The 19,113-nt window shown below is 41.7% G+C and overlaps 1 protein-coding gene across 2 annotated transcripts in view; it reads left to right on the plus strand.

Moving 5' to 3' along the window:
- COMMD1 (copper metabolism domain containing 1) overlaps positions 1 to 19,113 on the plus strand; it is a 164,128-nt gene that overhangs the window by 35,407 nt on the left and 109,608 nt on the right. For both annotated transcript variants that reach the window (XM_008054796.2, XM_021710777.1), the window contains exon 2: positions 17,024 to 17,305. In XM_008054796.2, coding sequence (XP_008052987.1) covers positions 17,024 to 17,305 — 282 coding nt within the window. The remainder of the gene's footprint in view (positions 1 to 17,023; positions 17,306 to 19,113) is intronic.

A 19,113-nucleotide genomic window follows, 5' to 3' on the forward strand; every position in this document is an offset into this window, starting at 1 on the left:
AATAAACCAAAAAAATTAGCTGAGTGTGGTGGTGTGGGCAACAGAGTAAGACTCCGACTCAAAAAAAATAAAAAAAAGAAATCAAATCATACTTTAAAGGCGAATTCATATTTCCTATTACTAGATTTAATATTCAATTAATTGATGCTTCTGTTAGGTATTACTGCCATATTTTGAATGCTAATTTAAGAAATGTACATGTTAAAAAAGAAGCAACTTATTTGATTTCATAAGAAAAATTTGGCCAGGGATGGATTTGCCTAGAACACTTCAGGTTGCCTTCCAAAGCTCAATGACTTGTTGTGCACCAGCTCCGTAATAATCACTGTGCAAGGAACTTTCCAGTTTACTGACTGTTCTAATGTCCAATGAAGAGCAGATGGTTTGACAGTTAACCAAGCCCAAATCTAGTGATAGAAGAACTAGGTAGCCTAGTGCAGTGGCTCACGCCTGTAATCCCAGCACTTTGGGAGGCAGAGGTGAGAGGATTGTTTGAGCTCAGGAATTCAAGACCAGCCTGAGCAACATGGCGAGACCTCGTCGCTACAGTAAATCAAAATATTAGCCAGGCGTGGTGGCGCACACCTGTAGATTCACAGCAGGTTGAGGCTGTGGTGACCGTGAGCTTGCCATTGCACTCCAGCCGGGGTGACAGAGTGAGACTCTGACTCAAAAAAAAACCAAACCAAAACCTGAGCTAGGTCGGAATGGGAGTACAGAGTGTATTAGGACTAGTGTGGAATGTGTTTAAATATATCCGTAGCATGTAATAGAACACCTATGACAACTGAACATTGACTATTCACAATTTCAAAACATTCTCAAGCATTTGGGAATGTCTCTGGTATGCAGAAATTGATCACTGTGCTCAGAAATAAATTTGAATCTAATGTACTAGAAGGTATGCTTAACTGTAAGTAAACTAGCCAACTTCCCAGCATTTTCAGGGTAGCTTTATTGAACCTATTTGTATCACTAATTAAATCAAGTCTTATCCAAGAGCCTCATAGCCCCCGGGGGGGGGGAAAGAAATCAAGCCTTGATTTCTTCAATATCAGTAATACCTCTGTGTATGTCTGAAAGACCTTAATAAGATTTTTTTTTTTTTTTGAGTAGGAGTCTCACTCTGTTGCCTAGGTTGGAGTACAGTGGCACCACAAGCCTCAGTCTGCTGGGCTCAGGCGATCCTTCCGCCTCAGCCTTCCAAGTAGCTGAGACTACAGGCACGTGCCACCACACCCGGCTAATTTTTTTTTTTATTGTAGAGATGAGGTCTCACCAAGTTGCCCAGGCTGGTCTTGAACCCCTGGGTTCAGGCAGTCCTCTCACTTCGGCCTCCCAAAATGCTGGGATTATAGGCGTGAGCCACTGTGCCCTGTTGAGTATGATTTGATTTTACTTCTGTTATAGCTGTGCCAAATGAAACAAGACTGAACTTTATGTATAAAGGCTCCAGTAATGTCCTAGGTCATCAGATATAAACTTTATTATTCCATTGTAGATGGCAAAAATAGGACTAATTAGACAGGTTTGTGAGGAATGTAGTTCCTATCCACTTCATATCATCTTCTGGCTGCAGTTTTCTTCTTTTGGTATTTTCAAATTGTTAAATTGTGTAAATTGAGGCACCTTAAAAGATTAGAGCAGTTTTTTTCATGTAAGAAGACCCAGGCATATGCAACTGGTTTTTAAAAATTTGCTGTCAACTTGCAATATTTTTCTTTTTCTCCGGTGATGATTAATAACATTTTTTTTCCCACCTCTCTCTTTTTTCTTTCTGTGCTGGGGTCCCACTGTTGCCCAGGATAGAGTGCAGTGGCCAGATCATGGCTCACTGTAGCCTCGGCCTCCTGGGCTCAGATGATCTTTTTGCTTCAGCCTTCTGAGTAACTGGGATTACAGGAGCATGCCATCACATCCAGCAATTTATTTATTTATTTTTCTTGTGGAGATGAGCTTTCACTGTGTTGCCTAGGCTGGGCTTGAACTCCTTGGCTCAAGTGATCCTCCCACCTCGGCCTTCCAAAGTGCTGGAATTACAGGTATGAGCCACTGTGCCCCCTTCCCATTTTTTTCTTTTCTTATATAAGTGGGGCCAGTTTAGCTATTCGTTGATAAAGTCTAATATGAAATGAGTGTTTTAACTTTCAAATCCAACAGACCTAAATAGCTAAGCTAGTAGAACCTTAAAATCTCAGCAGCAGAGCTTCTTCTTTTTTTTTTAAAAAAAAAAAAGTCAATTCTCTTGCTATGTTGCCCAAGCTAGTCTCCTGGGCTCAAGTAATCCTCCTGTCTCGATCTTCCAAAGTGTTGGGATTACAGACATGAGCCACCTCACCCAACCAAAGAGCTTCTTAAATAATGTCTACTAAGGACCAGTTTTGTATTTTCAAAAGTTTTTAGTCCCTCACCAAAAATATAAACTCGGTTTTTATTAGGTTAATTGACATAAAAATAGTTGCATTGCCATAAGAGTTTCTAAATGTTTGCTCTTAGTTTCTATAATTACCTTGTGGTGGACTGGTAACAAAGTTTGTGGACTGGCATTTGTATATAGACCTCATTCAGGTTAGCACTGGTCTAGATTTATTTATTTATTTACTTATTTTTGAGTTGGAGTCTCACTCTGTCATCCAGGCTGGAGTGTAGTAGCACACTCATGGCCACTGCAGCCTCGATCTGCTGGGCTCAGGTGATCCTTCTGCTTCATCCTTCCAAGTAGGTAGAACTACAGGCACATGCCATCATGCCCAGCTAATTTATTTATTTATTCATTCATTCATTCATTCATTCATTCATTTTTTTGAATGAGTCTCACTCTGTCATCCAGACTTGAGTGTAGTGGCACGCTCATGGCCAACGCAGCCTCGACCTGTTGGGCTCAGGCAATTCTTCGGCCTCAGCCTTCCAAGTAGCTAGAACTACAGGCATGTACCACCATGTCAGCTAAGTCTTTGATTTATTGTAGAGATGAGGTCTTGCCAAGTTACCCAGGCTGGTCTCAAACCCCTGGGCTCAGGCAATCCTCTCACCTCAGCCTCCCAAAGTGCTAGGATTATAGGCATGAGCCACCACATCTGACCCTGCTCTAGATTTTAAGGTGATAATAAATGGCTTCATACATCTGAATGGGCTAGCACAAATCCTGCAAATATTCAAAAGTGTAAATTGTGAAATAGTAACTTAGGAGGGTTTCCATATTAGAGTATTTTCTTTTTCTTCAGAATAAAATAGGCCTTAAAGACATTTTTGATAAAGTATGTTCAGTCCTAAATGGCAGTTGAGAACCAGCTCTCATTACTGGATTTCATTATAAAGTTAAACATTTTGTTTTATTTTAAGAAAACAAAAACTGAGTGATGTCAAAAATAGACTATAAGCAGAAATAAAAGTTAGGAGGTTGATTGAGTAAGGCTAAGCCATTTGGAATTACCAACTTGTAAGTAAAAAATATTAATAGTTGAATACTGGCAATTTTTTTTTCTTTTTTTTTGAGTTGGAGTCTCACTCCGTCGCCCAGACTGGAGTGCAGTGGCGGCCTCAACCTGCTGTGCTCTGGCGATCCTTCTGCCTTAGCCTTCCAAGTGGCCGGAACTACAGGTGCGCGCTACCATGCCCGGCTAATTTTTTTATTTATTGTAGAGATGAGGTCTTGCCAAGTTGCCCAGGCGGGTCTCAAACCCGTGGACTCAGGCAGTTTGCTCACCTCGGCCTCCCAAAGCACGGGATTACAAGCTGAGCCACTGAGCCTGGCCGAATACTGGCAATTTTATGTGGCTCAACCTATAGATAACTACCTGGGGCACATAGATCATTTAGCATGTTCCCCTTTTTTAATTCTAGGAAAACTAAAGCTCAAGAAATATGTTGAAAACAATAAAACCATTTTATAACTGACTAAGTACAGTAAATCAGATTTCACTAGTTTACTGACAGTGAAGACAAAGGACAAAATTGAATGCTTTTCTATTGGACTATATCCATTTAAGTTTTGGGTCATTTTCTTTCTTTTTTTGAATCAGTCTCACTCTGTGACCCTGGCTGGAGTGCTGTGGCTCAATAGCCTCCACTTCCTAGGCTCAGGCGATCCTTCCACTTCAGCCTCTGTGTAATTGGGACTACAGGTGTGTGCCACCATGTCTGGCTAATTTTTTATTTTTTGTAGAGATGAGGTTTCACTCTGTTGCCCAGCCTGGTCTCAAATTCCTGGGCTCAAATGATCCCTTCCTGCCTCAGCCTCCCAAAGTTCTGCGATTATAGGTGTGAGCTACTGCAGCCAGCCCAGATCATTGTCTACTTAAAATAATGGTATAAACAATGTCAAGATTTGATTCCTTGGGTGCAGTGACTCACTTCTGTAATCCCAGTGCTTTAGAAAGCCAAGACAGGAGGATTTGCTTGAGGCCAGGAGTTTGAGACCAGCCTGGGTAACATAATGAGACCTCTTCTCTCTTAAAAAAAAAAAAAAAAGTTGCTGGGCAAGGTGGTGTGTGCCTGTAGTCCTAGCTTCTTGGGTGGCTGAGGCAGGTGGATTATCTGAGCCTAGAATTTTGAGACTGTAGTGAGTTATCGTGCCATTGCACTCCAGCACTCCAACCTAGGTGACAGAGGGAGACTCTGTCTCTTAAAAAAAAAAAAAAAAAAAAGAATTGATTCCTGGTCAGGGAACCGAAATTTAGTCTTTTTTTTTTTTTAAAGACAAGCTTTCACTATATTGTCTAGGTTAGAATGCAGTAGCTATTCACAGGCAGAGTCTTTGCAGCCTTGAATTCCTGGGCTCAAGTAATTCTCTTACCCTCGGCCTCCTGAGTAGCTGGGACTACAGGCGTGCACCACCACACTTGGCTCTGATATGTAGTCTTCTGTCTTTTTCTGTTTTTGAGTGGAGTCTCACTCTGTTGCCCAGGCTGGGATGTAGTGGCACCATTACAGCTCTCCACAACCCTGACCTCCTAGATCCTTCTGCCTCAGCCTCCTGAATAGCTGGAGCTATAGGCATGTGCTATCACACCCAGCTAATTTTTTTTTTGACTTTTTTTTATAGAGATGATATCTTGCTGTATTGCCTAGCTAGTCTTGAACTCCTGGGCTCAAACAATCTCTGGTCTTGGCCTCCCAAAGTGTTGGGATTATAGGTATGAGCCACTGTGCCTGGTTTTGTAATCTTTTTTTAGAATGAGAGAATGTAGAAAAATTTTTTTTTTTTTTGAGTTGGAGTCTCACTCTGTCACCCAGACTGGAGTGCAGTGGCCGCTTCCGGCCATCCCAGCCTCAACCTGCTGGGCTCCGGCAATCCTTCCGCCTCAGCCTTCCAAGTAGCTGGAACTATAGGCGCGTGCTACCACACACAGCTAATTTTTTATTTATTGTAGAGATGAAGTCTTGCCAAGTTGCCCGAACTGGCCTCGAACTTGCAGGCTCAGGCAATCCCCTCACCTCAGCCTCCCAAAGTGCTGGGATTACAGGCTGAGCCACCAAGCTTTAAAAAATACTAATTTAATTGTTTTGGACAGTTTCACTTGCTTTAGATTATTATATAGTTTTTATTCTGGAGGCTATAGAAATATAATTAAGTCTTTTTGACCTGGTATTTGGTCTTTAAGTGTGTAAAATTTATATTTTTCATGGCAGAAATTCTGATGGAATAAATCAGGAGAAAGATTCTCTTTAAGACCCTTTACTAACAAGTCACCAGAGACAAATTACTTTTACTTTCCCAAGGTCTTAATTTCTCTGTGCTTTCTTCTGGAAGCATTGTGTAGCTACAGACTCAACTAAAGAACACATCTACAAATTACGACACAGTAAACGTTTGGAACACTGACAGAACTGTTGACAAGTACAGATTTGTTTTTGGTTACTATGGCTATTTTCCATGGTAACTTAACTGTTGTTATTTCTGGTTGCTTTATAGGCTTGTCAACCTGTTTTGTTCAGAAGTGATGATTTTAAATCTGTGTGATAAGTTTTAATTCACTTGCTTGATGGAAATTGGAGAGGTACATAACTTTCTGAAATTCTCAGTTTACTCTTCCCATTAAGAGAAGCAAATATTTATATCTCATGTATTATCTTATTGAATTTCCAATCATTCCTCCTGGATATAACTTAGTCACTAAAGAAATAACTATCCTTCTTTCAGACAACTGCCTTGCCATAATCCAGCAATATTTTTTTCCTTTCAAAATTAAACACCTCATATGTAATATGTAATATGACTTAGTTATTTCCAAGCAGAGTGAGAATAATGGTAAATAGATTATTTGTTGGTAAGGGATTTCTGCATATATTTTTTAAAAAGCGTATGCAGTTGTTTCTTGGTATCTGTGGGGATTAGTTCCAAGACCTCCCATGGATAGCAAGATTCTCGGATGCTCATGTCTCTGATATAAAATCATAGTTTTTTATATAACCTACATACACCCTTCCATGTACTTCAAATCATCTCTAGATTGCTTACAATACCCAATACAATGTAAATGTTATATAAACAGTTGTTATACTGTTTTGTTAAGGGAATAACGGCAAGAAGAAAAGTCAGTACCTGTTCAGTGTAGATGCAGGTTTTTGGTTGTTTTTTTTTTGAGTCAGGGTGTCACTCTGTCGCCCACTCTGTCACGTTCACAGCCATGGCAGCTCAAGTGATCCTTCAGCCTCAGCCTTCTAAGTAGCTGGAACCATAGGCTTGGGGAAGCCATGCTTGAACTGAGTCTTGAATGGTGACTGGCAGTTAGAATAGCACAGAGATGCATGTAAAGAGGCAGCATATTATGATTGCTAGTAAGGGAATTGCAACAGGTTACTGCTGTTGAGTGCCAAGTGTGGGAGGCAGCAACTTGTAAAAAAAATCCTGGCACTGAAGGATAAGCCAGGGCCTGTCGTGTTGAGCTTGATCCAGCTTGTCCCTTTTTTATAGTAAATGTTTTCTAATGCCCCTTTATTATCCTTAAATGAAATTATTATATGTTGTATTCATCCATTTTGTATTGCTGTAAAAGAATACCTGAGGCTGGGTAATGAATACAGAAAACAGGTGTATTTAGCTTACAGTTCTAAATGGCACCAGCAGCTGCTTCTGATGAGGCCTCAGGAAGCTTCCAATCATGGTTGAGGGCAAAGGGGGCGTGTAACATGGAGATCAAAAGCAAGGGAGAAGGGCGGTGCTAGGTTCTTTAAACATTAACTCTTGAACAAATAGAATGAGAACTCACTCAACCTGAGAACTGCACCAAACCATTCATAAGGGTTCTACCCCCATGACCCAAGTAACTCACTAGTCCTCACTTCCAACATTGATGATTACATTTCATTGTGAGATTTGAAGGGGACAACATCCAAATCATATCACATGTATAATTTCTAACATTTATATAAATGTGATACAAAGGAAAAGTATAAGGAAACTAATTAGAAATATGTATTTTAAAAGGTATCCTCAAACTTTTAAAACAGGGGTCCAGTTCACTGTCCCTCAGACCGTTGGAGGGGCGGACTATAGTTTAAAAAAAAAAACTATGAGCCGGGCTTGGGGGCTCAGCATGTAATCCCGCGCCTTTGGGAGGCTGAGGTGAGTGGATTGCCTGAGCCCGCGGGTTCGAGACCCGCCTGGGCAGCGAGACCTCATCTCTACAATAAATCAAAAAAAAAATCAGCCGGGCGCGGTAGCACATCCCTGTAATTCCGGCCACTCAGAAGGCTAAGGCAGAAGGATCGCCGGAGCCCAGCAGGTCGAGGCTGCGGTGGCCGGGAGCGGCCACTGCACTCCAGTCTGGGCGACAGAGTGAGACTCCAACTCAAAAAACAAACAAACAAACCAACAAACAAAAAAACTATGAACAAATCCCTTTTTTTTTTTTTTTAAACTATAGTCCGCCCCTCCAACGGTCTGAGGGACAGTGAACTGGCCCCCTGTTTTAAAAGTTTGAGGACCCCTGAAATGTTCAAGCATTACTTCATTAGAACATATAATAAATTAATCAGATGCTTGCACTTATACATAGAATCACCATGAATGTGCAGATATGCAAGGATGTGTCTTGTTGATAGTTCAGACATTTTAAATGGTATTGCCACTGGGAATAAGATTTTTCAAAATACTTAACATCCTGTTGGTAATGTTCTGACCATACAAAGGACAAGTTGTATTAGTTGCATTCCTGGAAAATCTGGTGTTAACTAAAACTGTGGAAAAAATATTTTTGTATGTTAAAAAAAAGTTAATTTCCCAGCACTTTGGGAGGCCAAGGTGAGCGGATTGTCTGAGCCCACAGCTTCGAGAAGCAAAAAAAAATCTTACAACTTGCTTAATTACTTTATTCACTTTACTGTACTGGTCTGTAACGAAGACCATGATATTTCCAAGGTATGCCTGTAGTACTTCACTTGAATCTCATAATACATTTCCAAAGGCGATGAGGTAAACAGAAGTATTATAGCTCTCCTTACTGTCAATTTATAGAAAAGGAAACTGAAGCCTAAAGAAGCCACCTGATGTTCTTTAAAGCTCAGTGAGGTAAGTGCAGAGCCAAAGCCTCTTAACTGTTAAGCCATGTTTCCCTCTGATTAATTGTCATAAGTGACTACATAGAGAAGTGGCCACTAAAATGTAAACTGAGACCAGGCTTGGTGGCTCAGCCTGTAATCCCAGCACCTTGGGAGGCCGAGGCAAGTGAATTGCCTGAGCCCGTGGGTTTGAGACCAGCCCGGGCAACTTGGTGAGACCTCGTCTCTACAATAAATAAAAAATTAGCTGGGCATGGTGGTGCGTGCCTGTAGTTCCAGCTACTTGGAAGGCTGAGACAGAAGGATCACCAGAGCCCAGCAGGTCGATGCTGGGGTGGCTGGCCGTGAGTGTGCCACTGCTCTCCAGTCTGGGTGACAGAGTGAGACTTGAACTCAAAAAAAAAAAAGATATTATTGACTGGAACCCAACCAAAATCCCTTCTGTCACAGGTGACATATATCAGAATGGATATTTCTTGATATTATTTGTGGAAAAGAATGATACAGATCATTTGAGTTGTGACATGATATTATGAACCAAGGTACCAGTGGAAGTAATTTCACTTAATTATAGTATATTATGCAAATTAATATTTCTGTTGATTGGCATAAGGCAGATGTTTTGGGTCCTAATATCTGGTAAATAGGCAAATATTTAGTAAATGTTTATTGAATTGTAACATGAAATATCTTTAATCTACCAGAAAGTTACATTATTGATCATACACTTTTTTAAATTAATGGAAAAAAGAAAAGCTGCTTGTCTTTCAGCTACAGTCCCACCTCCTCTACCTATATTCTCCCTGGACTTTGTCTACCTTTGTATTCCTTTGTTGTCAGCCAGCCATGGTGGCTCACACCTGTAATCCCAGCACTTTGGGAGGATGAGACAGACTGATCACCTGAGGTCAAGAGTTCAAGACCAGCCCCACAACATAAAAAGATCTCTTCTCTACAAAAAAAAAAAATATATATATTTTTTGAGTTGGAGTCTCAATCTGTCTCCCAGGCTGGAGTGCAGTGGCATGCCCATGGCCACCCCAGCATCAACTTGCTGGGCTTGGACAATCCTTCTGCCTCAACCTTCCAAGTAGCTGGAACTGCAGGCGCACGCTACCACGCCTGGCTAATTTTTGATTTATTGTAGAGATGAGGTCTCACCAAGTTGCCCAGACCGGTCTCGAACCCACGGGCTCAATCTGCTCGCCTCAGCCTCTCAAAATGCTGGGGTTACAGGCTGAGCCTCTGAGCTTGGCCAGGTTATACTCTTCTTATTGCTTGATGTTGCAGAGTCTCTGAAGACCCATGATTGAAAGATTGTGGTTGCTTCTTAGGTACTGGCATCCCTGTATCATTGCTGGCAGACTATATCAGTTTACTTATTTTTTTTTTTTTTGAGTTGAAGTCTCATCCTGTCACCCAGACTGGAGTGCAGTGACACATACACTTATAGCCACCACAGCCTTGACGTGCTGGGTTCAGGCAATCCTTCCACTTCAGCCTTCCAAGTAGCTGGAACTATAGACATGTGCCACCGTGCCCAGCTAACATTTTAAAAATTTATTGTAGAGACAATGTCTCACCAAGACGAAGTCTCAAACCTGCGGGCTCCGGCAATCCACTTGCCTCGGCCTCCCAAGGTGCTGGGATTACAGGCTGAGCCACCAAGCCTGGTCTCAGTTTACATTTTAGCGGCCACTTCTCTATGTAGTCATTTATGACAATTAATCAGAGGGAAACATGGCTTAACAGTTAAGAGGCTTTGGCTCTGCACTTACCTCACTGAGCTTTAAAGAACATCAGGTGGCTTCTTTAGGCTTCAGTTTCCTTTTCTATAAATTGACAGTAAGGAGAGCTATAATACTTCTGTTCTCCTCATCGCCTTTGGAAATGGATTATGAGATTCAAGTGAAGTACTATAGACATACCTTGGAATTACCACCGTCTTGGTTCCAGACCACTGCAGTAAAGTGAATAATGCAATTAAACAAGTTGTATGATTTTTTTTTTTGTTTCCCAATGCATATGAGAGTTATATTTAGACTATACTGTATTCTGTAGAGTATATGATAGCATTATGTTTTAAAAATATATACATACCTTAATTATGAGATACTTTATTATTACTCAAGAGCCTGGAGTGGGAGGATTGCTTGAATCCAGAAGTTCAAGGCTACAGTGAGCTGTGATTGCACCACTACACTTTAGCCTTAGTGACGGAGTAAGACCCTGTCTCTAAAAAGAACAAAAAAATAACCGGACACGGTGGCTCAGTCTGTAATCCCAACACTTTGGGAGGTCGAGGCGAAAGGATTGCCTGAGCCTGGGGCTTCAAGACCAGCCTGGGCAACTTGGTAAAGCCTCGTCTCTACAATAAGTCACAACAACTAGCCGGACGTGGTGGCATGTATCTGTAGTTGCAGCTACTTGGAAGACTGAGGCAGAAGGAGTACCTAAGCCCAGCTAGTCAAAGCTGTGGTGGCTGTGAGCGTGCCACTGCACTCCAGCCTGGGCAACAAGAATGAGACTCCAACTCAAAACAAACAAAAAATATTTTATTACTAAAAAGGCTATTAATCATGTGAACCTCTAGCAAGTTGTAATCTTTTTGCTGATGGAAGGACTTGCCTCAGTGTTGAGGCTGCTTGACTGATCAGGGTGGTGGTTGCTGAAGGTTGGGTGGCTGTGACAATTTCTTAAAATAAGACAGCAGTGATGTTTGCCACATCCTTTGACTCTTCTTTTCATGAAAAATTTCTCTGTAGCACGTGATGGTGTTTGGTAACATTCTACCCACAGTAGAACTTCTTTCAAACTTGGAGTCAGTCCTCTCAAACTCTCCTGCTGGTTTATCAACTAAGATGGTGTAATATGCTAAATGCTTGGTGGATTTCAACAAAATTCACAGCATCTTTATCAGAAGCAGACATCATATCAAAAAACTACTTTCTTTTCTCATCTGTAAGGAGCAATTTCTCACCTGTTGAAGTTGTTTCATGAGATTGTAGCACTTCTAATGTTAGTTCTCTTCTGCTTCTCTACCACATCTGCAGTCACTTCCTCCACTGAAGTCTTGAACCCCTCAAAGTTGTCCATGAGGATTGAAATCAATTTCTTCCAACCTCTTTTCCCTATGATCATGAATGTTCTTAATAGCATCTAGAATGGTGAATCCTTTCCAGAATATTTTCAATTTACTTTGCCCAGATCCACCAGAGGAATCATTATCTATGACAGCTAGGTAGCTATAGCCGCACAAAATGCATTTCTTTGGGGATAAAGGGGGGGAGGACTTGAAAATCTAAATTACTTCTTGATCCCTGGGCTGTAGAATGGATGTTGTGTTAGCAGTCATGAAAAGAACATTAATTTCCTGTACTTCTCCATCAGAGCTCTTGGGTGACTAGGTGCAATGTCAATGATAAATAATATTTTGAAAGGAATCTTTTTTGTTCTGATCAGGAATCTCCACAGTGGACTTAAAATACTCACTTAACCAAGCTGTAAACAGATGTGCTGCCATCTAGGCTTTTTTGCTCCATTTTTAGAGCACAATCAAAATAGATTTATTATAATTCTTTTTTTTTTTTTTTAAGCAGGATTTATTGAGAGGACAGAAAAGCTCCCTCAGTGGAAGGGGGCCCGAGGGGGTGGCCTAATTTATTATAATTCTTAAGGACCCTGGGAGTTTCAGAATGGTAAATGAGCATTGACTTCAACTTAAAGTCATCAAGCTGCATTAGTCCCTAATAAGAAAGTCAGCCTTTCCTTTGGAGCTATGCACTGACTTCTCTTCTCTAGCTATGAAAATCCTAGATGGCATCTACTTTCAGTAGAAGGCTGTTTCATCTATATTGAATATCTGTTTTATTTATTTGTTTTTTGAGTCAGAGTCTCACTCTGTTGCTCAGGCTGGAGTGCAGTGGCACACTCACGACCACTGCTGCCTTGACCTGCTGAGCTTAGGCAATCCTTGTGCCCCAACCTTCCAAGTAACTGGAACCACAGGCACAGACCACCATGCCTGGCTAATTTTTTGTTGTTATTAATTTGTTGTAGAAATGAGGTCTTGCCATGTTGTCCAGACTGATCTCAAACCCCTGGACTTAGGCAGCCTTCTCACTTCTGCCTCCCAGAAGTCTGGGATTACAGATGTGAGCCACTGCACCAGGCTGTTTTGTTTTTTTCTTTGCTTGAGTTAGGGTCTCACTCTGTTACCCAGGCTGGAGTACAGTGACACGCTCATGGCTCACCATAGCCTCAAACTCCTATTCTCTTTTTTTTTGAGTTGGAGTCTCACTCTGTCACCCAGACTGGAGTGCAGTGGCCGCTCCCGGCTAATTTTTTGATTTATTGTGGAGATGAGGTCTTACCAAGTTGCCCAGGCAGGTCTCGAACCCACGGGCTCAGGCAATCTACTCGCCTCAGCCTCCCAAAGCACGGGATTACAGGTTGAGCCATCGAGCACGGCCAAACTCCTATTCTCAAGCGATCCTCCCACCTCAGCCTCCCAAGTAACTGGGACTACAGGCTTATGGTATACCCGGCTAATTAAAAAAAAATTTTTTTTGTAGAAATGTGGTCTACTGTACTGCTCAGACTAGTCTCAAACTCCTGGGCTTATGCAATTCTCCCTTCTTGATCTCCCAAAATGCTAGGATTACAGACGTGGGCCACTATGCCTGGCTGAAAATTTGTTGTTTAGTATAATCACCTTCATCAGTGATCTTAGCTAGACCTTCTCCATACCTTGCTGCAGCTTCTACATCAGCACTTGCTGCTTCACCTTGTGCTTTGGAGATGGCTTCTTTTCTTTCCTTCTTTCTTTCTTTTTTTGAATTGGAGTCTCACTCTGTCGCCCAGGCTGGATAGAGTGCAGTAGCACACACATGGCCACCCCCATCAACTTGCTGGTGATCCTTCCACCTCAGTCTTCCAAGTAACTGGAACTATAGAGGTGCGCTACCACTCCCGGCTAATTTTTGATTTATTGTAGAGATGAGGTCTCACCAAGTTGCCTGGGCTGCTCTCGAGTCCGCGAGCTCATGCAATTCACTCGCCTGGGCCTCCCAAAGTGCTGGAATTACAGGCTGAGCCACTGAGCCAGGCCGGCTTCTTTTCTTGAAGCTCATAAAGCAACCTAGCTTTAGAATTTTCTTCTGTAAGCTTCCTTACCTCTCTCAACCTTATAGAGTTGAAGAGACTTAGGTCCTTGCTCTGGATTGGGTTTTGGCTTAAGGGAATGTTGCGACTGGTTTGATCTTCTAACCAGATTACCAAGATGTTCTCCATGTCAGTGGTTAGGCTGTTTTGCTTTCTTATCATTTGTGTGATCAATGGAGTAACACTTTTATTTGCCCTCAGTAACTTTACCTTTGCATTTATAGCTTGGCTGTTTGATTCAAGAGGCCTAGCTTTCATCCAGTCTCTGCTTCAGCACTAAGCTTACTCAATTCTAGTTTTTGATTTAAAGTGAGAGATGTGTGACTCTTTCTTTCACTTGAATACTTAGAAGCCATTTAGGGTTATTAATTGAACTAATTTCAATAATGTTGTTTTTTTAGGCAATAGGGAGGCCAGAAGAGAGGGAAAGAAACTGGGGATGGCCAGTTGGTATAGAACAAACACATTTATCAGTTATTTCGGTGTCTTTCATGAGTGTGATTCATGGCATCCCAAAACAGTATAATAGTAACATCAAAGATCACTGATTGTAGATCACCATACAGATATAATAATATAATGAAAATAATAATAATGATGATGAAACTGTTTGAAATAGTTCAAGAATTCCCAAAATGTGACAGCGAGACATGAAGTGAGCATATAGCATTGGAAAAATGGTATGTATAGACTTGCTTAATGTAGGGTTGTCACAGATTTTGAATTTGTAAAATATGCAGGATCTGTGAAGTGTAATAGAGTGAAGCACAACAAAATGAGGAATACCTGTAGATATGAAAATGCTTTGAAAGGTTAGAGAGCTCTGTGTAGGCCAGGCACAGTGGTTCATGTCTGTAATTTCAGCAATTTGGGAGACCCAGGCAGGAGGATTGCTTGAGCCCAGGAGTTCGAGATCACCCTGGGCAACATAGTAAGACCTCATCTCTACAAAAAAAATTTTTAAATTAACTGGGCGTGACGGCATCTCCCTGTAGTCCCAACTACTCAGGAGGCTGAGGCAAAAGGATCTCCTGAGCCTAGAAGATTGAGGCGGCTGTGATTGTGCCACTGCACTCCAGCCTGGGTGATAGAATGACACTCTGATTCCAAAAAAGAAGTATTATGCAAATTTAGGACATTTTATTATATTCGAGCTTATATTTAGTTACCACATTTTCTTAAATGCTAGAACAGAGACCCTCGATTCAACAGCAATTAAGTTTTGAAAATGTATGAGAAAGCATAAAGTAGTATATAATTTTAGATTAAAGTATTGTGAATGAGCTATTCACCTGAAAATAGGCTTCAAAGCTAAAATAATGCATCCCTTTAACAAAATTTACTTTGTGCTTTATATGGGTAAGACATTGTATAGTTGTATATCAAACCAAGATAAGGTACTGTGAATTTATGTAAGGTTTTATTTATTTATTTTTTTGAGTCTCATTGTATCTTTCAAGTCTTCAGTGATGGGTAATATATTTTCATATATCTGGCCAGATGTCTTTTTCTTCTTGTTTGAGTGCTCTTCCTTAGCTGTTGTCATGGATACCAGTGGCAAGAAACTAGAACTGAGCTCATGATGGTCAGGAAATGGGGAAGAGAAACTTACATTTACATAACGTATACATTATGTACCAGGAATTGGGCTAAGTATTTTGTGTGCATAGAATCCATGCATTTGATTTTACTTAATCCACATAACAATTCTCCAAGGTTGGTACTGGTACCTCCATTTTATAGATGAAGAAACTAAGGCTCAATTAAGTCAAAATGCTTGTCAAAGTTATCAGATGTGGCCAGGCTTAGTGGCTCAGCCTGTAGTAATCCCAGCACTTTGGGAGGCCAAGGCGAGAGGATTGCCTGAGCCCGGGGGTTTGAGACCAGCCTGGGCAACTTGGTGAGACCTTGTCTCTACAATAAATCACAAAAACTAGCCAGGCGTGGTGGTGAGCGTCAGTAGTTCCAGCTGCTTGGGAGGCTGAGGCGTAAGGATGACCCAAGACCAGCAGGTCAAGGCTGCGGTGGCCGTGAGTGTGCCACTGCACTCCAGCCTGGGCGACAAGAGTGAGACTCCAACTCAAAAAAAAAAAAAAAAAATCTCAGAGGTAAGAAATGACAGAGGGGAGTTTGAAACTTGAGTCCGAATTCTTCCCATTATACCACACTACTCCAAATCTATTAATATTAGATCCCAATTGTGAATGGAAATAACCACAGAAAAACCAGAAACCTTGGGGTCTTTGGGTAAGTAATTGATGATACTAACATCAAGGAGTATACCCTGATCTATGTGTGCCCTGATATGTCCTAATCTCTAGCAGGAACCCCTCCAAAAAGGATGCCCTGATCCAAGATGGCCTCCCAATCAGCCCTAGTTAAAGATGGTGCTACCCTCGCACGTCCCTCCCTCCATTCCATTTGGCCTCCTTTACTCTTTTTTCCGGAGACTAAAAAGGCCTTCTCCAGCACAAAGATGGCAGTACAAGATAGCCTTCTTTGCCCTGTCTTGCCAAAAGTAGCTAGAACCTCATTTACATTCTTCAGAATGTTGCTTCTTTCCAGACTCAACGATGGCCACACACTCCACATCCTTCAGCCCTCATCTCGTCATCATTATTCTTGTTATTTTAGAGAGGCGGTCTCTCTGTGTTACCCAGGCTGGACTCAAACTCCTGGGCTCAGGCTATCCTCTTGTCTCAGTCTCCCAAGTAGCTGGGATTACAGACATGCACCACTGTGCCCAGCTTGTTTTATTACTTTTTTTTTTTTTTTTGAGTTGAAGTCTCACTCTGTCCCTCAGACTGGAGTGCAGTGGCCGTTCCCGGCCACTGCAACCTCGACCTGCTGGGCTCCGGCTATCCTTCTGCCTCAGCCTTCCGAGTAGCTGGAACTACAGGCGTGCGCTACCACACCTGGCTAATTTTTTTGATTTATTGTAGAGATGAGGTCTCACCAAGTTGCCCAGGTGGGTCTCGAACCACGGGCTCAGGCAATTCACTCACTCAGCCTCCCAAAGTGCGGGATTACAGGCTGAGCCACCGAGCCCGGCTGTTTTATTACTTTCTAATTTTCATTTTGTTTTCCCTTCATGGAATTGGACATTTAAAAAATTAGATTCTAGTTATTGATACAGAATTTGAGTGACAAGAAATTTCTATCAGCAGCTCTTTTGATATTCCATGTTTGCAAAGGGAATGTTTTAAAAACACTTAGTCTCATTACTGTTGCTTGGTTACCTTTTTTAAAAGCTTATTTTAGTGATTTAAGAATCACTTAAAATGTCTATTTAGCTATCTTTTTCTAGTTATCTAGTTATTTAAATTGAAATTTACTACTTTTTCTATCATTTTTATAGTCTATTGCATCGGGAGACATGGATTTCAATCAACTGGAGGCATTCTTGACTGCTCAAACCAAAAAGCAAGGTGGAATCACATCTGACCAAGCTGCTGTCATTTCCAAATTCTGGAAGAGCCACAAGACAAAAATCCAAGAGAGCCTCATGAACCAGAGCCGCTGGGATAATGGGCTTCGTGGTCTGAACTGGAGAGTTGATGGCAAGTCTCAGTCAAGGCATTCATCTCAAATACATACCCCTGTTGCCATTATAGAGCTGGAATTAGGGAAAAGTGGACAGGTAAGTTCAACTTCCCATTTCTCATTTTTCATTACATATTAGCCTTCACACTCAGATATATTTTATGTAGCAGTCTTCTTTGCAAGGATAATAACAATAGGAAATGACACTTTCCTGGAATCCTTTTTCAGAGGTGGAATCATCTGCAGGCCGGGTGCGGTGGCTCATGCCTGTAATCCCAGCACTTTGGGAGGCTGGGGCAAGAGGATTGCCAAAGCCCAAGAGTTTGAGACCAGCCTGGAACTTGGCAAGACCTCGTCTCTATGATAAATCAAAAAATTAGCTGGACATAGTGGCGCATGCCGTTAGTTCCAGCTATTGGAAGTCTGAGGTGGAAGGATCGCCAGAGCCCAGGAGGTCAAGGCTGTGGTGATCATGAGCATGCCACTGCACTCCAGCCTGGGTGACAGAATGAGACTCCGACTCAAAAATAAGTAAATAAAAGAATCATCTGAAAATGTCAGTACGTACTTCCAGTTGTGGGCAGAGTTTGAAAACCAGCCTCAGGGTCCTGGCAGCTGTCTCAGAAGAACAGAATGGGCAAATAAGGTGATTGCACAGAAGCTGGCCAATACTGCATTTGGTTAGATTGCAAAATCTTTGGCATTTGGTCAGAATCCCCAAGGCAGTACTAGAGATACTATTCAGATTAAACAACACAATCTTACTCAGTTGTCTCTATAATCAGTCAGGTATAGGAGGCCATATATCCTAATTACATTAATGTATTGTTCTTAAAGATCCTAAGTGTGCTATGTCTGTCCTAGAGCCCCCAAATAATTATCAGTTTTGATCTTGATTATTTCCAGAATAGTGCTGCTTTTCCTTGTAATGTCCACCGTCATTATAAAAGATATTTTTAATGTCCGCATTGTTTTTTCAAATTTGTGCTCCAGATGACTGCCAGCTTGGACTTTCAGTGATCTGGCTTATGTCTGGGGAAAAAAAAGAGATTTGTAATTAGGAAGAGAAAAACCTGGGTCACTGAACTAGCTAATCAGCTAATTAGATTCATTTCCAGATAAGTAACCAAATACATGTTTCTGTTACATTCTACAATAGAAATTTATTTCTTTTCTTAATGATAGGAGGTTTTTGTTTGTTTGTTTGCTTATTTGTTTGAGTTGTGGTCTCACTTCTGTCAGCTGGGCTAGAGTGCAGTGGCTTGATCTTGGCTCACCGCAGTCTTGGCCTTAGCCTTCCAAGTAGCTGGAACTACAGGCATGTGCCACCACACCTGACTAATTTTTAAAAAAATTTTTTGTAGAGACACGGTTTCACTGTATTTCTCAGTCTGGTCTCAAACACCAGGACTCAAGTGAACCTCCTTCCTCAGCCTCCCAAAGTGCTGGGATTACAGGCATGAGCCACTGAACCCAGTGAGAGTGTTTTTTAACTGTCAGATATCCTCAAATATTTTCTTCTGTAGTTTCTTTAAATATTTCAATGTTTGTACTTTCATACTGACTTCAATTTTTTTTTTTTTTTTTTGAGTTGAAGTCTCACTTGGTCGCCCAGTCTGGAGTGCAGTGGCCGCTCCTGGTCACCGCAGCCTCGACCTGCTGGGTTCCAGCGATCCTTCCGCCTCAGCCTTCCAAGTAGCCGGAATTACAGGCATGCGCTACCACGCCCGGCTGATATTTTGATTCATTGCAGAGATGAGGTCTCGCTGCCCAGGCAGGTCTCGAACCCGCGGGCTCAGGCAATCCACTCACCTCAGCCTCCCAAAGGCACGGGATTGCAGGCTGAGCTGCCGAGCCCGGCTTGACTTCAATTTTAATATAAAAGATAATTCATTAAAAGAATTC

The sequence above is a fragment of the Carlito syrichta genome, unplaced genomic scaffold (assembly GCF_000164805.1).
Source record: "Carlito syrichta isolate Samal-C Ts95f unplaced genomic scaffold, Tarsius_syrichta-2.0.1 Scaffold301513, whole genome shotgun sequence".
Classification (NCBI taxonomy): Eukaryota; Metazoa; Chordata; class Mammalia; order Primates; family Tarsiidae; genus Carlito; species Carlito syrichta.